This window comes from Falco naumanni, chromosome 5 (genome assembly GCF_017639655.2).
Source record: "Falco naumanni isolate bFalNau1 chromosome 5, bFalNau1.pat, whole genome shotgun sequence".
NCBI lineage: Eukaryota > Metazoa > Chordata > Aves > Falconiformes > Falconidae > Falco > Falco naumanni.
The window spans coordinates 1176546-1191770 of NC_054058.1; the positions used below are offsets into that span (position 1 = coordinate 1176546).

The 15225-nt window shown below is 57.4% G+C and overlaps 1 protein-coding gene and 1 long non-coding RNA gene across 4 annotated transcripts; both read right to left on the minus strand.

Moving 5' to 3' along the window:
• Positions 1–11: 11 nt before the first annotated feature.
• Positions 12–10072, minus strand: LOC121089221. 2 transcript variants are annotated; one of them, XR_005828162.1, is made up of 3 exons: positions 9904–10072; positions 5917–6115; positions 12–5412 (listed from the first exon to the last, which is right to left on the minus strand). It is a non-coding gene; the product is annotated as an uncharacterized LOC121089221 (long non-coding RNA). The 2 variants fall into 2 exon arrangements; XR_005828163.1 differs by having other exon boundaries at positions 12–4642; positions 5215–6115.
• A 665-nt stretch (positions 10073–10737) lies between these two features.
• GAPDH (glyceraldehyde-3-phosphate dehydrogenase) lies at positions 10738–14701 on the minus strand. 2 transcript variants are annotated; one of them, XM_040595016.1, is made up of 12 exons: positions 14584–14696; positions 14147–14190; positions 13510–13609; positions 13187–13293; positions 13012–13102; positions 12718–12833; positions 12514–12595; positions 12184–12335; positions 11994–12072; positions 11590–11673; positions 11357–11454; positions 10738–11038 (listed from the first exon to the last, which is right to left on the minus strand). In XM_040595016.1, exons 2-12 carry the CDS (start codon positions 14167–14169, stop codon positions 10969–10971), a joined length of 1002 nt encoding a protein of 333 aa, XP_040450950.1. In that variant the 5' UTR covers positions 14170–14190; positions 14584–14696; the 3' UTR covers positions 10738–10968. The 2 variants fall into 2 exon arrangements, with proteins under 2 accessions (XP_040450950.1, XP_040450951.1); XM_040595017.1 differs by lacking the exons at positions 10738–11038; positions 11357–11454 and adding an exon at positions 11885–11933 and having other exon boundaries at positions 11606–11814; positions 11970–12072; positions 14584–14701.
• Between the last annotated feature and the right edge of the window lie 524 nt (positions 14702–15225).

The window sequence follows — 15225 nt, forward strand, 5'->3', positions numbered from 1 at the left end:
CGGGACACTCCCGTCCCCTGGGGGCGTGATGGGTGGGACAATGGTGGGAGATCCCTGTTCTGGGATCCACTGGCCCTCGACAGGCTGTGTGTGGTGTCGGTGCTGCATGGGCTGGCTTGTTCTTAACCTGGAGCATCGTTGGTGCTGAGGAATCGGAAACAAAGCGACGTGGCTCGCGACTTGTGGGCCGTCCCCTCCCAGCGCCTGGTCTCCTCTGCTGCACCAGGACATCCCAGAGCATCTTCTCGCCTGCTCTCAGCCCCACAGCCAACCTCGGCGTAACCACAGCGGGGGTTCCCCCGTCCCCCTGTCCCAGCGTTTGCCTGCTGGCTGTCACCGGTGCTGCTGCGGCGATGGGAGGCTGGGGGGGCGAGAAGCCTGCCCAGGGGCAGTGTTTGCAGAGGCAGCTGCTGAGCAGCAGACCCTGGCAGCACAGCCAAGCAGGTGATGCTCCAGAGAAAAATGCTTCTCGCAAAAGATTCTGGAGGGAAGAGAAAGTAGATTGCAGTAGAGTTTTTCGAATCATCTCTAAGATTAGGTAAGGTAGATAGAACAGGGGCCGGGGGATGCAACAGCTTATCTGTGTTGGTGGGTTTGTTTTGGGTCGCTAATGCTGCCATGCACCGGAGCTGCAAGCACACCCGTGCGCCATGGTGCAGAGGGTCTGCATTTGGGGGGGGGTGTGAGGGTGTGCTGCCCGTGCCTGCAGAAGCGTGCGCTGGCGTGCTGGGGGGCCCAGGCTGGCCGGTTGGTGCAGGGGGAGGTGAGGCCGTGCGCACGGCAGGAGAAAGCAGCCGGGGAAGCTCAGGGCCGGGGCACAGCCGGGGCTCGGCTGCTGGGCCCCGGCAGCTCCTCGGGTGATGCTCCGGGTGGCTGGGCTCCGATGGGCGAGCACGGGCTTTGCTTGGCAGAGGGGAGCCGGGGGGGCACCCCGGGGGCGCAGAGCAGCGGGACAGCAGTGTGCTCCCGGCCTGGCCGGTGCGTGCCTCCGTGCCTGCCATGAGACAGGGCTCTCCCCTGGAGTGCCTATTGCAGTTTCTTTCCCTCCTGCCTTTTTGGTTTTCTTCCTAAAAGAGCTAAAGCCTGAGGAAATATTTTAATCTGGGCTTTTTCTTTCAAGTGATGTTGCCTCACACTCCAGCAGATCAGGGATCACTTTCTGCCCTGCCTGAAGGCTCCTCTGGTTCGTGCAAACCCCCTTTTCCATGCGTGTCTTTGTGGCATTTGCTGCTCTTTCTCTGCTGCAGAGATCTCCGAGTGGCTGGCTAAGTCCGGCTTCCCCCCTGAATAATCCATGACGTGTACCTTGGCCTCGTGGAGCTGCTTTGGAAACCCACAGGACTGCGGAGCATCTGCCCTGAGAGGTTTCCAGCGTGAAGCACAGAAGGACCAACCGCCCTGCCCCGGGCAGCAGCTGGTGCTGCCAGACACCCACGTGCCAGGACACGTGGGGACCCCAGTCCCACGCTGACATCGTTTGCAGTGAAACTGAGATCTCCCTGCCCGCCCACGTGTGCAAGGTGCTGCTCTCTGGTGAGCCTCATCACCAGCAGTAGGCTCTGTTCCCCCACCGTGGGACGGCCCCCAGGGTCTCACTGGCAGGACACACAATGCCGATCCTCTGCCTCAGCAGTTCCTCAGTGTGGGAGCACAGCCCAGGGTTAGCCCTCTGCCCTGCACCTGCCTGTCCATCAGTGGTGACCCCGGGTCCTTGGTGCTGGATGGGAGGAGGCAGGAACCTTCCCTTTGCTTAACCCTTCCCTGTGCACTCCCATCCGTTCTTTGGGGAGCATCTAGCCTGCTTTTCTCCACCATGAGCCCTGCTGGGAACTGTGGTGTCTCGGTGCTGTGCTGCTTCCCGTGCCCCTGGCTCCCTTCACTGTCCAGGATACCTCCTGGCCGTGTCTGCTCAGGAAGCAACGTCGGAAGAAATTGTCTAGCAAAGACCCAGGTCTTGGCTGCTTGAGCTTCCCGCACATCTGCTGGTCTGTGTTCATCTCACTGGGAACAATCGTATCCTGATCACCCCCAGACCCCAGCCCATTTGAACAAATCTTTGTTTGGCCTAAGCTTTCTGAAAGACTTGCTTTCAGGGCAGCTTGGCCATGGATGGAGTGGGCCTTCTACTCTTGACCAAGATGATGAGTTGGTGAAACGAGCTTTGGCAGAGTGGGTCAGTCGTGCTTCCCAGCAGCCCGTGCTCACCCGTGAGCGTGTCGCAGCCAAGTCTGGTATGGTCCTTAGTGCGCCAGAGCGAACCGTGGCAGGCAGGGGAGAGTCCTGTCTCACTTGGTGTCTGTGCATTAATGTCGAAGTTTCTTACCCAAGCACGGTCCAAGCACGGATGTGTCTTACTGCATGGAGTCCCGTGGCAGGATGCATCTGGGTGGTCCCTCATCCATCTCGGGACTGTGGCTGCTGTCTGCTGACCTCCACAAACGTTTGTCCAAGACCATCCTTTTAGGATCATGTCTCTCTGGCTTGGCAGTGAGGTCCTCCCATGGGATATGTAGGTGGGCTGGTTCAGCCTCCCCACCCTGCAGCGATCCGTGTTGTTGGGGACTGACCTGGGCAGTCTGGAAATGTGCTGGTGATGGCTCTGGCTTCTCCCTGCCCAGCATCTGGGCTGTTGTGTCTGGGTGAGGGCAGGCACAGCTTTTAGACCAGCAGTGGGGCTGGCACAAAACCCATCCCTTGAGGCAAGAGCTGTCCCTGGGTGGGACAGACCCACTCCACGAGGCACTGAGGGATGTGATCAGCCTTCGAGCTGTGCTGCGAGATGTGGTTCCCTGCCGTGGCCGCTGTGCCCCATGCTCCCAGCGCTGAGATCAGCCTCTGGGCAAGGGCTGTCAAGAGACAGTGCCAGGGGCTTTGCAGAAGCGAGCCCTGGCTCCCTGCTGAACGCTGCTGTGGCACGCAGAGTGGCTTCCCTGCCCCTTCCCTGGTGATGTTCCCTAGGAGTCACCTCATCCTCCGAGACCCCGTCTGGCAAGGCAGCTCTCAGACCAGCCCACTGTGGTTCTTGATGGAAACTCCCAGACCTTCTCACGGAGAGGCTGGGGAGCATCGCCCTCCTCGCGTGGGATGCTCTTACTGGCTCTAGAAGTAACCACGACGTAGCCCAGATCTTCCCTGTGTTCAGCAAGCCTGCACCCTCCCTTCTCTCATTGCTGGATCCTGTCCGGTTTAGATTGTATCTCGGAGCCGAAAGAGCCCGACTTGTCGGCCCGTTCAGCTGAGGTGCTGTATTCCCACCCAGCACCCTTCTGCTGGAAGGAAGGTTCTGCTGGGGCACCTGTCCCACATGGCTTTCCGTGAGTCAGCTCTTCCCCGTTCCAGGAGGCCTTAGATGGACCTAAACATTACTCTGACAGCCTTTGCTGGAGCAACTTTTGATTCCCTGATAACCTGTTTATTATTCCGTTTAATCTTGTTTCTTAGCCAAGAGGTAGGAGAGATCAAAGCTGCATAGGAAGCTGGTCTCATTTCTGGAGTTGAGTTGAGGGATTTGCTTTCCTAAGCCTCGTACCTCTGCTAGAAAAGCTTCGTTAGTTCTTGAGAAGGTCATTGCTCGTTATGGCTGTCGCTTCTCGGGTACCTGTGGCACAGCGTCTCAGAACTTGCACATGATGATCAAGTGCGTCAGACACTCTGGTTATGGTTACAGGTAAGAAACCCTTCGAGAGGAGAGGTCACAAGTAACGCAGGACACGGCAGAGTGCTGCCTCCCTGGAGGTGCGCCTGGATGATGCATGGACAGGCTCCTGGAAACGTCTGCCAAGCCCCTACACATGGCGATTAGTGCTGGAGTGACTGTGAGACAGCACCGAGACTAGATGGGCTGCCGACAGCTTTAGGGATGCCCAGTCAGCACTGGGAATCTTCCAGTGGATGTATGAGACTGTGAGAGGTGTTTTAGGAATCTTCTATGTGCTTGGGCCACTTTCTGCTGGGATGGGAACCAGGAGAGGATGCTGTCGGTCCTCTGCCCAAAAAGGGTATAGATTTCACAGCTTGGGGAGCAGCTGTGAGAGCTGGGAAGGTGCTAAGGGAACACTAAGGAAAAGGAGCTCAAGGGGCCACCAAGAGGCACCCCAACCGAGCTGAAGCAGTACGGCGAGGGATGGGAAGGGGCAGCGTTATCAGCTTGGACAGCAGACTGTGCCTGGGCAGGGGGCAAGAGCCAGTACAAATCCTCGGGGTAGGAAGAAACGTGGTTAATGGATATTTTTAACACCCGCAGCCTTGTCGCAGAACTAGCTCACCAGTCCAACCCCTCGGGCAGCGGTGGGACAGGCGAGAGCAGTTGTGACGGGGGGCTGCAAGCTGCGCTAAAGATCACGTTCCCTCTAGAGCTAACAACAAAGCGACGTGCTCTGACGCGCAATTTCATGAAGGCATCGAAGGGTCTTTTGTATCCCCAAATCACAAAGCACAGGGATTTGCTTTAAGTACCTCCGTGCTTTGTGCAAAAAGGAAAATTATGTTGTGGTGGGAGACTTTGGCTGGGGGTGCCGACGGATCTGCTGCGCCGGGAGAGTTTCTGATCCACGTAGAAATGGTGGCATCGGCGTGTCCACGGGTGGCAACGGCCTTCTGTGTCCTTGCAACAGACGAAGGTTGGGATGGGATGGGTGGGTGCCTAAAGGTGAGGGATCAGCTGAGATACACGTCAGGACACCCCCCAGGACAGATGCCATAACAGATAACAGCTTGGTGTTACGTAGCCTTTTCTCACCATGAAATTGTTCAGGGGAAGTGTTAAAAAAGTACGATTCAAAGTGGGAAACCTTGGGAAAGAGGAGAGTTTTTCCAGTCATCCAAAAAGCTGTGATTTAGTATGGATGAGAAGATAGCTTTCAGTAAACTGCTTCCTTGAATAAGTGGCCATGTGACACTAGTACTTAGAATAACTAATAAAAATAATAAGAAAGCCTGACCCTAATTAATAAAAACCCTTGCAACAGCTCCAGCAGCTGTGGGTGAGGGAAAAGGAATAGAAGGACAACAGAAAAATTCAGCTGTATAAAAATGGTCTTCAGCTACTCACACCACCTCAAGAAAAAAATAATAGCTAGATGGCTGAGGACGCTAACAGGTTGTTCTTGTTCTATTTAAAGGAAAATCAATTCTAGCAGTAATATAAGCCTTTTTGCTTGACTGGAATTGGGAAAAAAAATGATCCAAATGCAGCAAAAAAAGAGAAGTACTCACCAGATATGTTTGTTCTGTATCGGGAAAGAGCAGAATGTGGTCAGAGGGGGGTGACGAAGCACTGTCCAGGCCACGAGCAATTAAGGAGGATCCTTGACAGGATCTTTTCAGAATCAACACTTTGGCATTTCCAGGCGAGGGGACCCAGGGCGCGCTGAGGCAGGGAGGTGCTGGGGCGCGCACGAAGCCTGAAGCTGCCTGGGGAGACAGAGCGAGTGATGCTGGGGGGGCAGAGCACAGCGCAGTCGCCCGCAGACAGTGCTCGGCCAAGCTCCCTGGCCTCAGCGGTGCTGGGAAAGCGTCGGCTGCTGGGATCCAGGGTTTGCCGATGTCAATTTTCAGATGCGCTGGGGAGGGCACTTAAAAAAGATGGGGTGGAGGGGTGAGCGGGTGACGTCAGTGACTAATCTGACAGGCCACGTAGGGACACCAATGAGAAACCATGGAGAGGGGAGGAGGATGGGAATCACGGAGCAACGGGAAAAAATCCGCACAGACTTATGGAGGGACGAGACAAATGGACAGATGAAACCTTTTTATATGTAGAAAGGATAGAGGCTCCCAAAAGGAGTAAATACCTCAGCCAAACGTGCCAAGGAGGCATTAAGATATATTTTTAAAGAGAGTCAAAATGTCAGTTCTGTTGCCGTACATATTTAAGCTAGCAATGGGTGCATCTAAGAGTACGAAATAGCGACTAACCGTCTCCAGGACGGCAGGAGGGCTGGGAAGACTCGGTGAGCAGGGCTCGCGGGCAGCCTCGGGGGACTGCCCAGCCGCGTGCTGAAGCCGAGGGCAGCCCTAAATGTCTTTTATCCCCATGTGACATTGCTGTGCTTTGTCCTCCTTCACATCACACGTTGGAGTAGATGGAGCAAAGACTCCTGACTGTGGTTCCAGGCTGGAGAAAAATGTTTTGAATGTGAAAAGTGTAGTAGGTTTACTCCTTTAAAAAAAAAAAAAAAAAAAAAGTGAGTAAGCATTTTTGGCCATTGCCTAATGTCACTTTGTATTGCTGGTCTGGGTGGCAGTTTTAGGCTGAGAAAGGTGTACTAGGGGTCAGAGGAGGCGTACTAGGGGTCTGAGGAGATGGGGAAGCTGGAGGCCATTCAGTGAGCGTTCCGTGTCTGCTTGAGGTCCAGCACGTAAACCCGTGCCTAACCTGGTAGCTAAAAAGCTGGAGATTACAAGCCACCTTTTTTTTAAAATTGTCCCAGGACTCAGAGCAAGGCAGATTAAGGTTGCTCACTTGTTTGGTGAAGAGCTGGGCAACATTACAGGGGGCTTTGAGCTCTGCCATGTCAGAGTTGTGCATGTCCCCTCCCACGCATTAATTCTCATTTAGCACCCTTGAATTGCACCCCCCGTTTCAATAACCCAGCCACTTGGTCACAAGGTCCCCCCGCCCCTTTCCACAGGCCGACGCAGTGCCAAGCATCCCGCATCATCGTTTGGCATAACGAACAAACTTTGCGCCCCATGCTCCAAGGTGCTGGATGGGAGCGACCCCAGGGCAGGTGTCCCCAGGCGCTTGGCCACTTGCACCCTCTCTCAGCCACCACCAGCCTCCCCACTGGTTTTTCAGCCCGGAGAGGGTGGTCTTCCCCGTCCTGGGGCAGTTCAGGGGCTTGGAAAAGTTTTGCCAGTCTGCTTTTGGCTAAACCTGGTTGCTTTTCACTGGGGGGGGGGGGGGGGGGGCAGGTGTGATGGTTCCTTACTGCCAGCACAGGTACCTGCTCAACCTTTTGGTGCTGAGCCCACCTGAGCGAACCCAGCACCAAGGGGTCACTGCTCCTCACGGCACAGATGCCATCTCAGGTCCCGGCACTTCAGTTCGCAACCACGGCTCTGTCCCGTCACCGCTGAGGAGCATCTCCGGGAATACCCCGAAGCTCCTCTGACGGCAAAACATCGGCTTGACCTCCCTGCCCCAGCCCCCTGCCGGCTCCCACACCGTCTGACTGCCCTTGGGCAGCTTCTTGTCTCAGTCTGCCTTTTTTCTTTTTTTTTTTTTTTTTCCTTTTTTAAGGCTCTTCCATTTAATTTGCTACTAGTTATGAGTTTTTCTTCTATTTTCATTTGACTACAGCTTCAGGGTTTTGATGGCTGCCTTTCCAAATCTTACGCAGTGAAGTATAACCCAGTACTGCCGTTCCTTCTAGGAACGTTTGAGAAGAACTCCCACCAGAAGATGACACTCCTATAGTAAGATAATACACGGAGGTAAGTTAGCCGCCCTGTAGTAGGCAATTACCTTCAGCTCAGAAGAGTGAGTAACAGGATTTGTTTCAGCAGTGCTGTGCACCGTTGCCTGAGGGCAGGCAGCTCGGGTTTTGATGAAATGCCCTCGTTCTGTTCTGTCAGTACTGCCCTACCGAGCTCCAGTCAGCCCAGAGGCTGCGATTTGTGACTGACATCTGTTACAAAGGAGTTTAGAACATTATGGGTTAAAATGCTTGTCTTATACAACTTCGGTGCACCTTGTGTCATCGCTTTCCTAGCAGAGCTGTGTCTCCTCTGCCTTGCACAGATCCCGTTGATTGCTTTGCTCAAAGACTCATTGCCTTCAGAAGCAGACAGTATGGTTTCGATGTCCCAAGACTTTTTTTTTTTACTGTGCTTATTATGCAGTCACCATTTCATTACACTTTGGTGCGATTTCTTGTTTTTTTCCCAAGCAAGCTTAATGAGTTCCCTCATCTGCTCAAGATGATTTTAACTGCATGGCATCTTCCTTCATGCTCAAGCTTCATGCTGACGTCTTGAGAGGTGGGTGGCCTGAGGACAGCTAGCCCTTTCCTGGGGGAGTAATGCATGTGTGGTAGTGCAGGCGAATGCCAATGGAGTATGAAATAATTTCTCTAAAACACTCAAAGTTGTCATAAAAGGGAATTTTCCTGCCACACCACTGATAGTTACCATACTGCAGCAACACTTGACATTACCTTAAAAAAGCAAGCAAAAGTTGCAGCTCACCGCCCATAGGAAGGGACAGGCGCCCGTCAGCATCGTCCCCTGGCCGGCCGGGGAGCTCGCGTCGGTGCAGCCCTTGCAGGGGGCTGGACGTAGCTGGGCATCCCTGTCCCACCGTGGCCCAGGCAGGGAGCCCTGGTGCCTGGCAGAGCCCTGCCTCGGGCCCCAGCCGTGTCTTTCTCTTTCTGCACCTTCCCCTTGCAAGGCACCCACACACCGGGACAGGTTCCAGCTTACGGCAGCTGCTCTTGGAGCTGCTGTCCTGGCCCAGCAGCACCATCACTTCGAGCTGCTCTGCTGGACAAGAGCCTCTCTGTATCCAAGTGCCTGGCTTCCCTCACAAGGATTCCTACTGGTTTTCCCTAGAAATGCTTTCAGATCAAACCCGGAGCTCCCCTACTTAGGGGAAAACTCTTCTCCAGGGAGGGAAGCAGCTGCCACAGCAGATCTCCCGGTTTTGTCCCAATGCCACTCACAGTCATGATATGTCAATTTTGCAAATTGGGAAAAAAAAACCCCACAAACCAAAACAAGAAAACCCCCTAAAAACAAACAAACAAAAAAAAAACAAACCCAAAACAAAGCAAAAAAACCCCCACCAAACAAAAAATATTTTTAGGACAGGGTGGCAGTTCTTGGCCAGGCTGGCCATGAGCTAGCTTTCCCTTCTGTCCGGAGGGGACTTGCTGTGGTGCCATCTGCAGGCACAGCGTCTGGATACAAAATGAGGATTTAGGGGAAGAACTGTGCTTTTTTGGGAGCTTGTTATATATGAGGGAGGAAACCAAGCTCTCCGGGCGGTCCAAAGGCTGCACAACTTGTTTGCCACACTCGCTCTCCCCGTTTCCATACCAGAGCAACTGTGTTCTAAGTACTGTGATTCCTGGCTTGCCTCGCCTAGATAGCTGGATAATTTTCCTAAGAATTTCAAGCAGGATTGTAAACCAGTTGAAATACTATTTTAAAACACAGTCAATCTGTATTTGAGACATTGCCAGCAACGGTTAGCCTGAAAGCACATACTCTTCCTCACCCCCACCCCCAAGGCTGTATGAATTTGCTCGTTCCCACAGTTTGATCTCGGGCTGGACAGGACTCCTAAAGAACAAGAGCCCCTTGCTCCACGCGCATTTCCAGGCAGCCTTACTGCACTCACAAAACACGAGGCTTTTTAGAGGAAAAAGGTGGCTTGTTGAAATGTTCCCACTTTAAACCCAGTTCAAAATATCTTTGTTTTACATGGGGAAATGGGCACCCCCGCACCCCAACAAGGTGTTTCAGCAGCCTCGCTGCACTTCCAGATTGCCAAGCCCCATGCACGCACACAGCGCGCCCACGACAGCCATCCAAAGCACCCGAGGGCAGGATGGGACCAACCCGAGGCTCATTTGTAAGCCTGACGAGCTGCAGGCTACACCTCTCCCCAGCAGACACCCAGCCCCACAGGAGGGCTGCCCAGTTAGCCCCAGCATCGGGCAGCTCCCATTTAATGCCAGGTCCCTGAAGCTGTTGCAGGGCCACAGGTGAGGTAACCCCAGGTACTGCTGCCATCCCAGGGACGGCGAGCCGCTCGCTCCCAGCCAGAGGCTGGTTATTCAACCTTTTTCTCTTTGCAAAGCAACTTTGAGTCATTGCCCTCTAGTCCAGTAAACATTGAATTTCTGTGCAGCCCGGCTGCTGGAGATAAGCGGCTCCAAGAAGCTCCGTCCAACATACCTTGATCCTGGGAGCTTAAGTCCTTGCTCCAGATCAGGCTCTAAAGCAGCTGGGGATCCCAGACAACAGCTCCAACCCTGCCTGCAAAGGAGAGAACACCACATCACCCCTGAGACAGCAAACTGAGCTGCTAAAAATGGAGAGCCACCCGATTCTGTGCAGCGCGTCGCTTATCTACCCTGGTGCTATAGGTCGCGGGAGGCTTGGCCGCGGCCCCGCAGCTTCCCGGAGGGAGCACAGCCTCTAGCAGGGGGCTGACACTCACCTTGCAGAGATTTGCTGCTCAGGAGCTTAACTGCAACTGCCCGTTCCTATGCATAGAATTAAGCCAGAATTAAGGCTAGCCACCACCATAGTAACACCAGCCTCCGACACGTCCGGAGGCAGCCATTTCCCCCGGGACAAGCCGATTTCATTTGAAGAGGTAAAATGCAAATGAAAACATCCTCTTTGTAACACTTCTGCTAAAGCAGGGGGAAGAAGTAATTCCTGGTTCTTGCACCTCTTTGCCAAACCAAATGTAAAAAAACCGCCCAGAACTCACCTGCGCAGCACTTTCTGCATGCACCCATCAGACAGGCAAATCCGAAGCACCAGGAGGCGGCTGGAGCTGTAGAGCCACCTCCTGCCCCACCAGCACAGCCCTGCAGCCCCTGTACCCGCAGCTCATGCCCGGGGTTACCTCTGCCACCTGGGTTCGCAGCCCAGCACCCCAGGGAAGCTGCCTCAGCACCCGCGGCCAGGCTGGCAGGGACCCATCCTGAAGCCGCCACCTGATTTACCCTCCTGCCCCAGCCCTTCTCCCCGTTTTCCGCTGACAGACAAGACGAGGCGTTTCAGATGGTGATCACTTTTATTGATGTAAGGTGGTACACAAACAGATCAGTTTCTATCAGCCTCTCCACCTCCCCCAGGTTCGGGGAGAAGTTGGAGGAGTGGGGGAGACAAGGGAACAGAACTGGCCTCTCACTGCAGGATGCAGAGCTAAGCGGTGGTGAAGAGGGGCAGGGGCTCCGGCAAAGGAGGGTCCTGCTTCCCGAGGCAGCAGGGGGCTGCGTGCCCGGCTCACTCCTTGGATGCCATGTGGACCATCAAGTCCACGACGCGGTTGCTGTATCCGTACTCATTATCATACCTGGGGAGAGAAACACGAGTGCCGTCAGGACTGACCCATCCCTCGGGTCCCTTCCTCAGCCATTCCTGCTCCTCTGCCCCATCTCGCACAGCCCAACCCACCCACTCCCAGTAAAGAAAGCCGTAAGCGACCCACCCACCCTCCGTCCAGCCCGGGAGGAACTCTTCTTATCACAGTGACTTGCAGCCAGCTCCAGTGACTGTCACATGGAGCCGCCCCACTCAGAGGGGTCCGTGCACCACCAGTGGGACGGAAGTCTAGGTTGTCTGTGCCACCCCAACTCGTCTGTCACCCCAGCACCCCCCAGGCTATGCCTACCAGGAAACCAGCTTGACAAAATGGTCGTTCAGGGCAATGCCAGCACCCGCATCAAAGGTGGAGGAATGGCTGTCACCATTGAAGTCACAGGAAACAACCTGGAAATTCGAACACATACAAGTTTACCCATGGCCTGGAACCAGAAGTGCCCAAACTGGGATCCCAGCAAGGCTGCTAACATCAGAAAAAGAAAAAAAAAAAAACAAAACAGGCAACTGCAGACAGCCCCTTACCTGGTCCTCTGTGTACGCCAGGATGCCCTTCAGCGGCCCATCAGCAGCAGCCTTCACCACCCTCTTAATGTCATCGTACTTGGCCTGAGAAGAGACAGATTTCAGCCGGTCGGATCCCGACTCACACAAAATGTCCGCCAGGGGGGAGGAGACAGGGCAGCGCCACGGCAGGTGCCATTTCCAAAGATCCCATCTCGGGAACAAAATGGATGACGCAGAGGGAACCCCGCAGAGGGAACCCCGCAGAGGGAACCCCGCAGAGGGAACCCCGCAGAGGGAACCCCGCAGAGGGAACCCCGGGCACAGGGCAGAGCGGAGAGGGAGCGGGGGGGGGCAGGCGTGGAGAGGGAGCGGGGGGGGCAGGCGTGGATGCTGGTGGATGCTGCCTCGTTACCAACACTTACTGGTTTTTCCAGGCGGCAAGTCAGGTCCACAACAGAGACATTGGGGGTTGGCACACGGAAAGCCATTCCAGTAAGTTTCCTGTGAGAGACACAAGTCAGTAGGGAGCAGCCCCCAGCACCCCCTGCCAGCCCCTCCACCCTGCCAGGGCGGGGTCAGCGCCAGCACTGGCTGCCAGTAAAGGCCCCTCACCCATTGAGCTCAGGGATGACTTTTCCCACAGCCTTAGCAGCCCCAGTAGACGCTGGGATAATGTTCTGAGCAGCACCTCTGCCATCCCTCCACAGCTTCCCAGAGGGCCCATCCACGGTCTTCTGTGTGGCTGTGATGGCATGGACGGTGGTCTGGAGGAAAAAAAAAATATTAAAAAATGGGGGCACACGAGAAAGAACACAGCCAATATTCCCTGGAAAAAGCATCCCAGGCTCCTCCTTGTCCCAGGGGGCACAGCAGACGCTTCCCCTCCCACGTGAGGGGACCTGTGGGTAGGGCACCCCCCACAGCACCAAGCTCCAGACGTACCATAAGACCCTCCACGATGCCGAAGTTGTCATGGATGACCTTGGCCAAGGGCGCCAAGCAGTTAGTAGTGCAAGAGGCATTGCTGGGGGGAGGGGGAGAGACAGAGAGGAAGGCACATCAGTCAGGGGCAACACAGCCAGAGATGAGACCCCCCCCACGTCTGGCGAGAGCTCCAGGCCAGAGAGCATCTTCCTCTCTCCTTACCTGACAATTTTCAGAGACTTGTCATATTTCTCATGGTTGACACCCATCACAAACATGGGAGCATCAGCTGAGGGGGCGGAGATGATGACACGCTTAGCGCCACCCTTCAGATGAGCCTGGGAAAAAAAAGAAAAAAGAAAAAAGATTAGATAACCCAGAATCCCTCCAACAGCTCACGCCTTCAGAGAAACCTCTTCTCCCTCCCAGCCCCATCCTGAGCAAGCCTGTACACGGCAACGTGCCCGGGGCAGGAGCAGCAGCATCCCTCGCCCCGTGCCACGGCGGCGCACTCACCCCAGCCTTATCCATGGTGGTGAAGACACCGGTGGACTCCACGACGTATTCAGCACCAGCATCTGCCCACTTGATGTTGCTGGGGTCGCGCCTGAGGGGACAGAGAAGCATCAGAGCGGCTCTGCACGGCTCTGGCTTCCACCCCCCGGAGGGGCGAAGGGGGGAGGACACTTACTCCTGGAAGATGGTGATAGCGTTGCCGTTAATCACGAGTTTCCCGTTCTCAGCCTTGACGGTGCCCCGGAAGTGACCATGGGTCGAGTCGTACTTGAACATGTAAACCTAGCAAGGGGGCGGGGGGCACGGTCGGTCACCCCGGCTGCCAGCTCCCCCATCCTCGCTGGGCTTAGGGCACAGCCGCTGGTCCCCATCTCCCCTGTGACTCCATCCCACTGCTGCTGCGCCCTCGCCCCGCGCCCGGTGTTCCCGGGAAGCTACTAGAAGGAGCGGGAGGAGCCCTACCCGGCGAGGCCGGGGGGGCACTGCAAGGCCACTCACCATGTAGTTCAGATCAATGAAGGGATCATTGATGGCCACCACCTGGACTTTGCCCGAGAGGATGGCAGCCCGGGTGACCAGGCGGCCGATGCGGCCAAATCTGGGGAAGAGACGGGCACGGGTGAGGAAGAGGAAGCGGGAATTCCGCGCGCGGCTCGCTGCCTTCCGCCCGAGCAGCGGCGGCTCCAGCAGGAGGGAGCCCGGCCGCCACGTCCAAAGGCCGAGACGCTCCGGTTAACGATTAAGACCGACACCCCCCACCCCCCGCAAAGGTCAGGCGCTAAATTTACTGGTGGCCCCGGGGATCCAGTTACTCCTCGACCCGGGGGGGGGGCGGGGGAAGGGTCACGTTCCCGGGGCCGCCACCGACACACGATCCACCGGGCGCCCTTTGAGCGAGGGGCTGCACCCCCCGGTGGCGGCGGGGACCCCCGGGGGGCAGCGGGGCGGGCGGCGCTTCCGCCGTGAGTCACCCCCGACGTGCGGGGAAGTGACTCAGCACCGCGCCCTGCCCCACGCGTGGGGACCGCGGCGGAGCGCGCACCTGCCCCCCCACACACACCCCCACCCCAACGCCCTTGGGGCGCCTCTGACCGTCGTCCCCCCCCGCCCCGCCCTCCCCCGCCCCCGTTCTCACCCATTGACTCCGACTTTCACCATCTTCGTCTCTTGGAGATGTTCCTGGGGGGCACAAAGCGGCGGTGAGGCGCCGGGGCGGGGATGGGGGGGGCGGGGGAAGCAGCCACCGCCCCCTCCAACATCGCACTCATCACCGCGGGGGGGGTGAGGTGGGGGGGGGGGTGGGGGTGATGGACGAACACACACGCTCTGAACCCGCTCCCCCACCTCCACCCCGATCCCCCCGCGCGATGTATGTACCCCCCCGGGCAGTCTGACCCCCCTCCACGTGTCTGCCTGCCCGCCCCCCCGCCTCCATCTTGTAGCACACCGCCTTTGTGCCCGCGGCCGCGCTCCGCCCGGCCCCTAGATGGGGGATGGGGTAGGGGATGATGGGGCGGGGGGCCCGTCCACCCACCTCCCTCCTGCGCCCCCTCCCCCCGCCCAGCCCGCTACCTGCCGCCCGCAGCCCCGGCGCGCAGTGAGAAGGTGGCGCAGCGCCGCTCCGCCGCCCTTTATAGCCGCGGGGGGGCCGTGCCGCTGCCCGCCCCGCCGGGCCGGCGCCGAATGGCAGCGCGGGGGCCGGCCCGGGCTACGTGCGCCGCGGTGCGGGTGCGGCCGCGGCCCCCCCGCTCCCCCCGACAAAGGCCCCGCACCGGGGCTGGGGGGGTCCGCGGTGGGGGGGGTTCGCCCCGCTCCGTCCCCCTGAGGCACATCCCCAGCCCGGGAAGGTCATCGCTCCGCGGTGGAGGGGAGGATCCGGATGGGGGGAGGCGGGAAGAACCCCCCCGCCACGGTGATGGGCTGCAGACCCGGGCCTCGCTACCGCCGGCCCCCCGGGGAAGCGGGAATAGCTTGGGCTGCTTTCACCGGGGAACAAAGGAGAGACACCCCCCACCCCCACCCTGACTGCAGCAGGAGCCCCCGGCGTGGTGGCAGGGGTAGGGGCCGCAGCGATGCTGGGGACACCCGGAGGGCGCAGCAGCTCCCCGAGCATCCCCCCGGAGCGCCGCGGGGCCGTGAGCGGGCGCTGCCTGGGAGCTCTCTTGCCCCCACGTTGGGGACCCCCGCCTGCCTCTGCCCCGGGGTGGGCTTAGC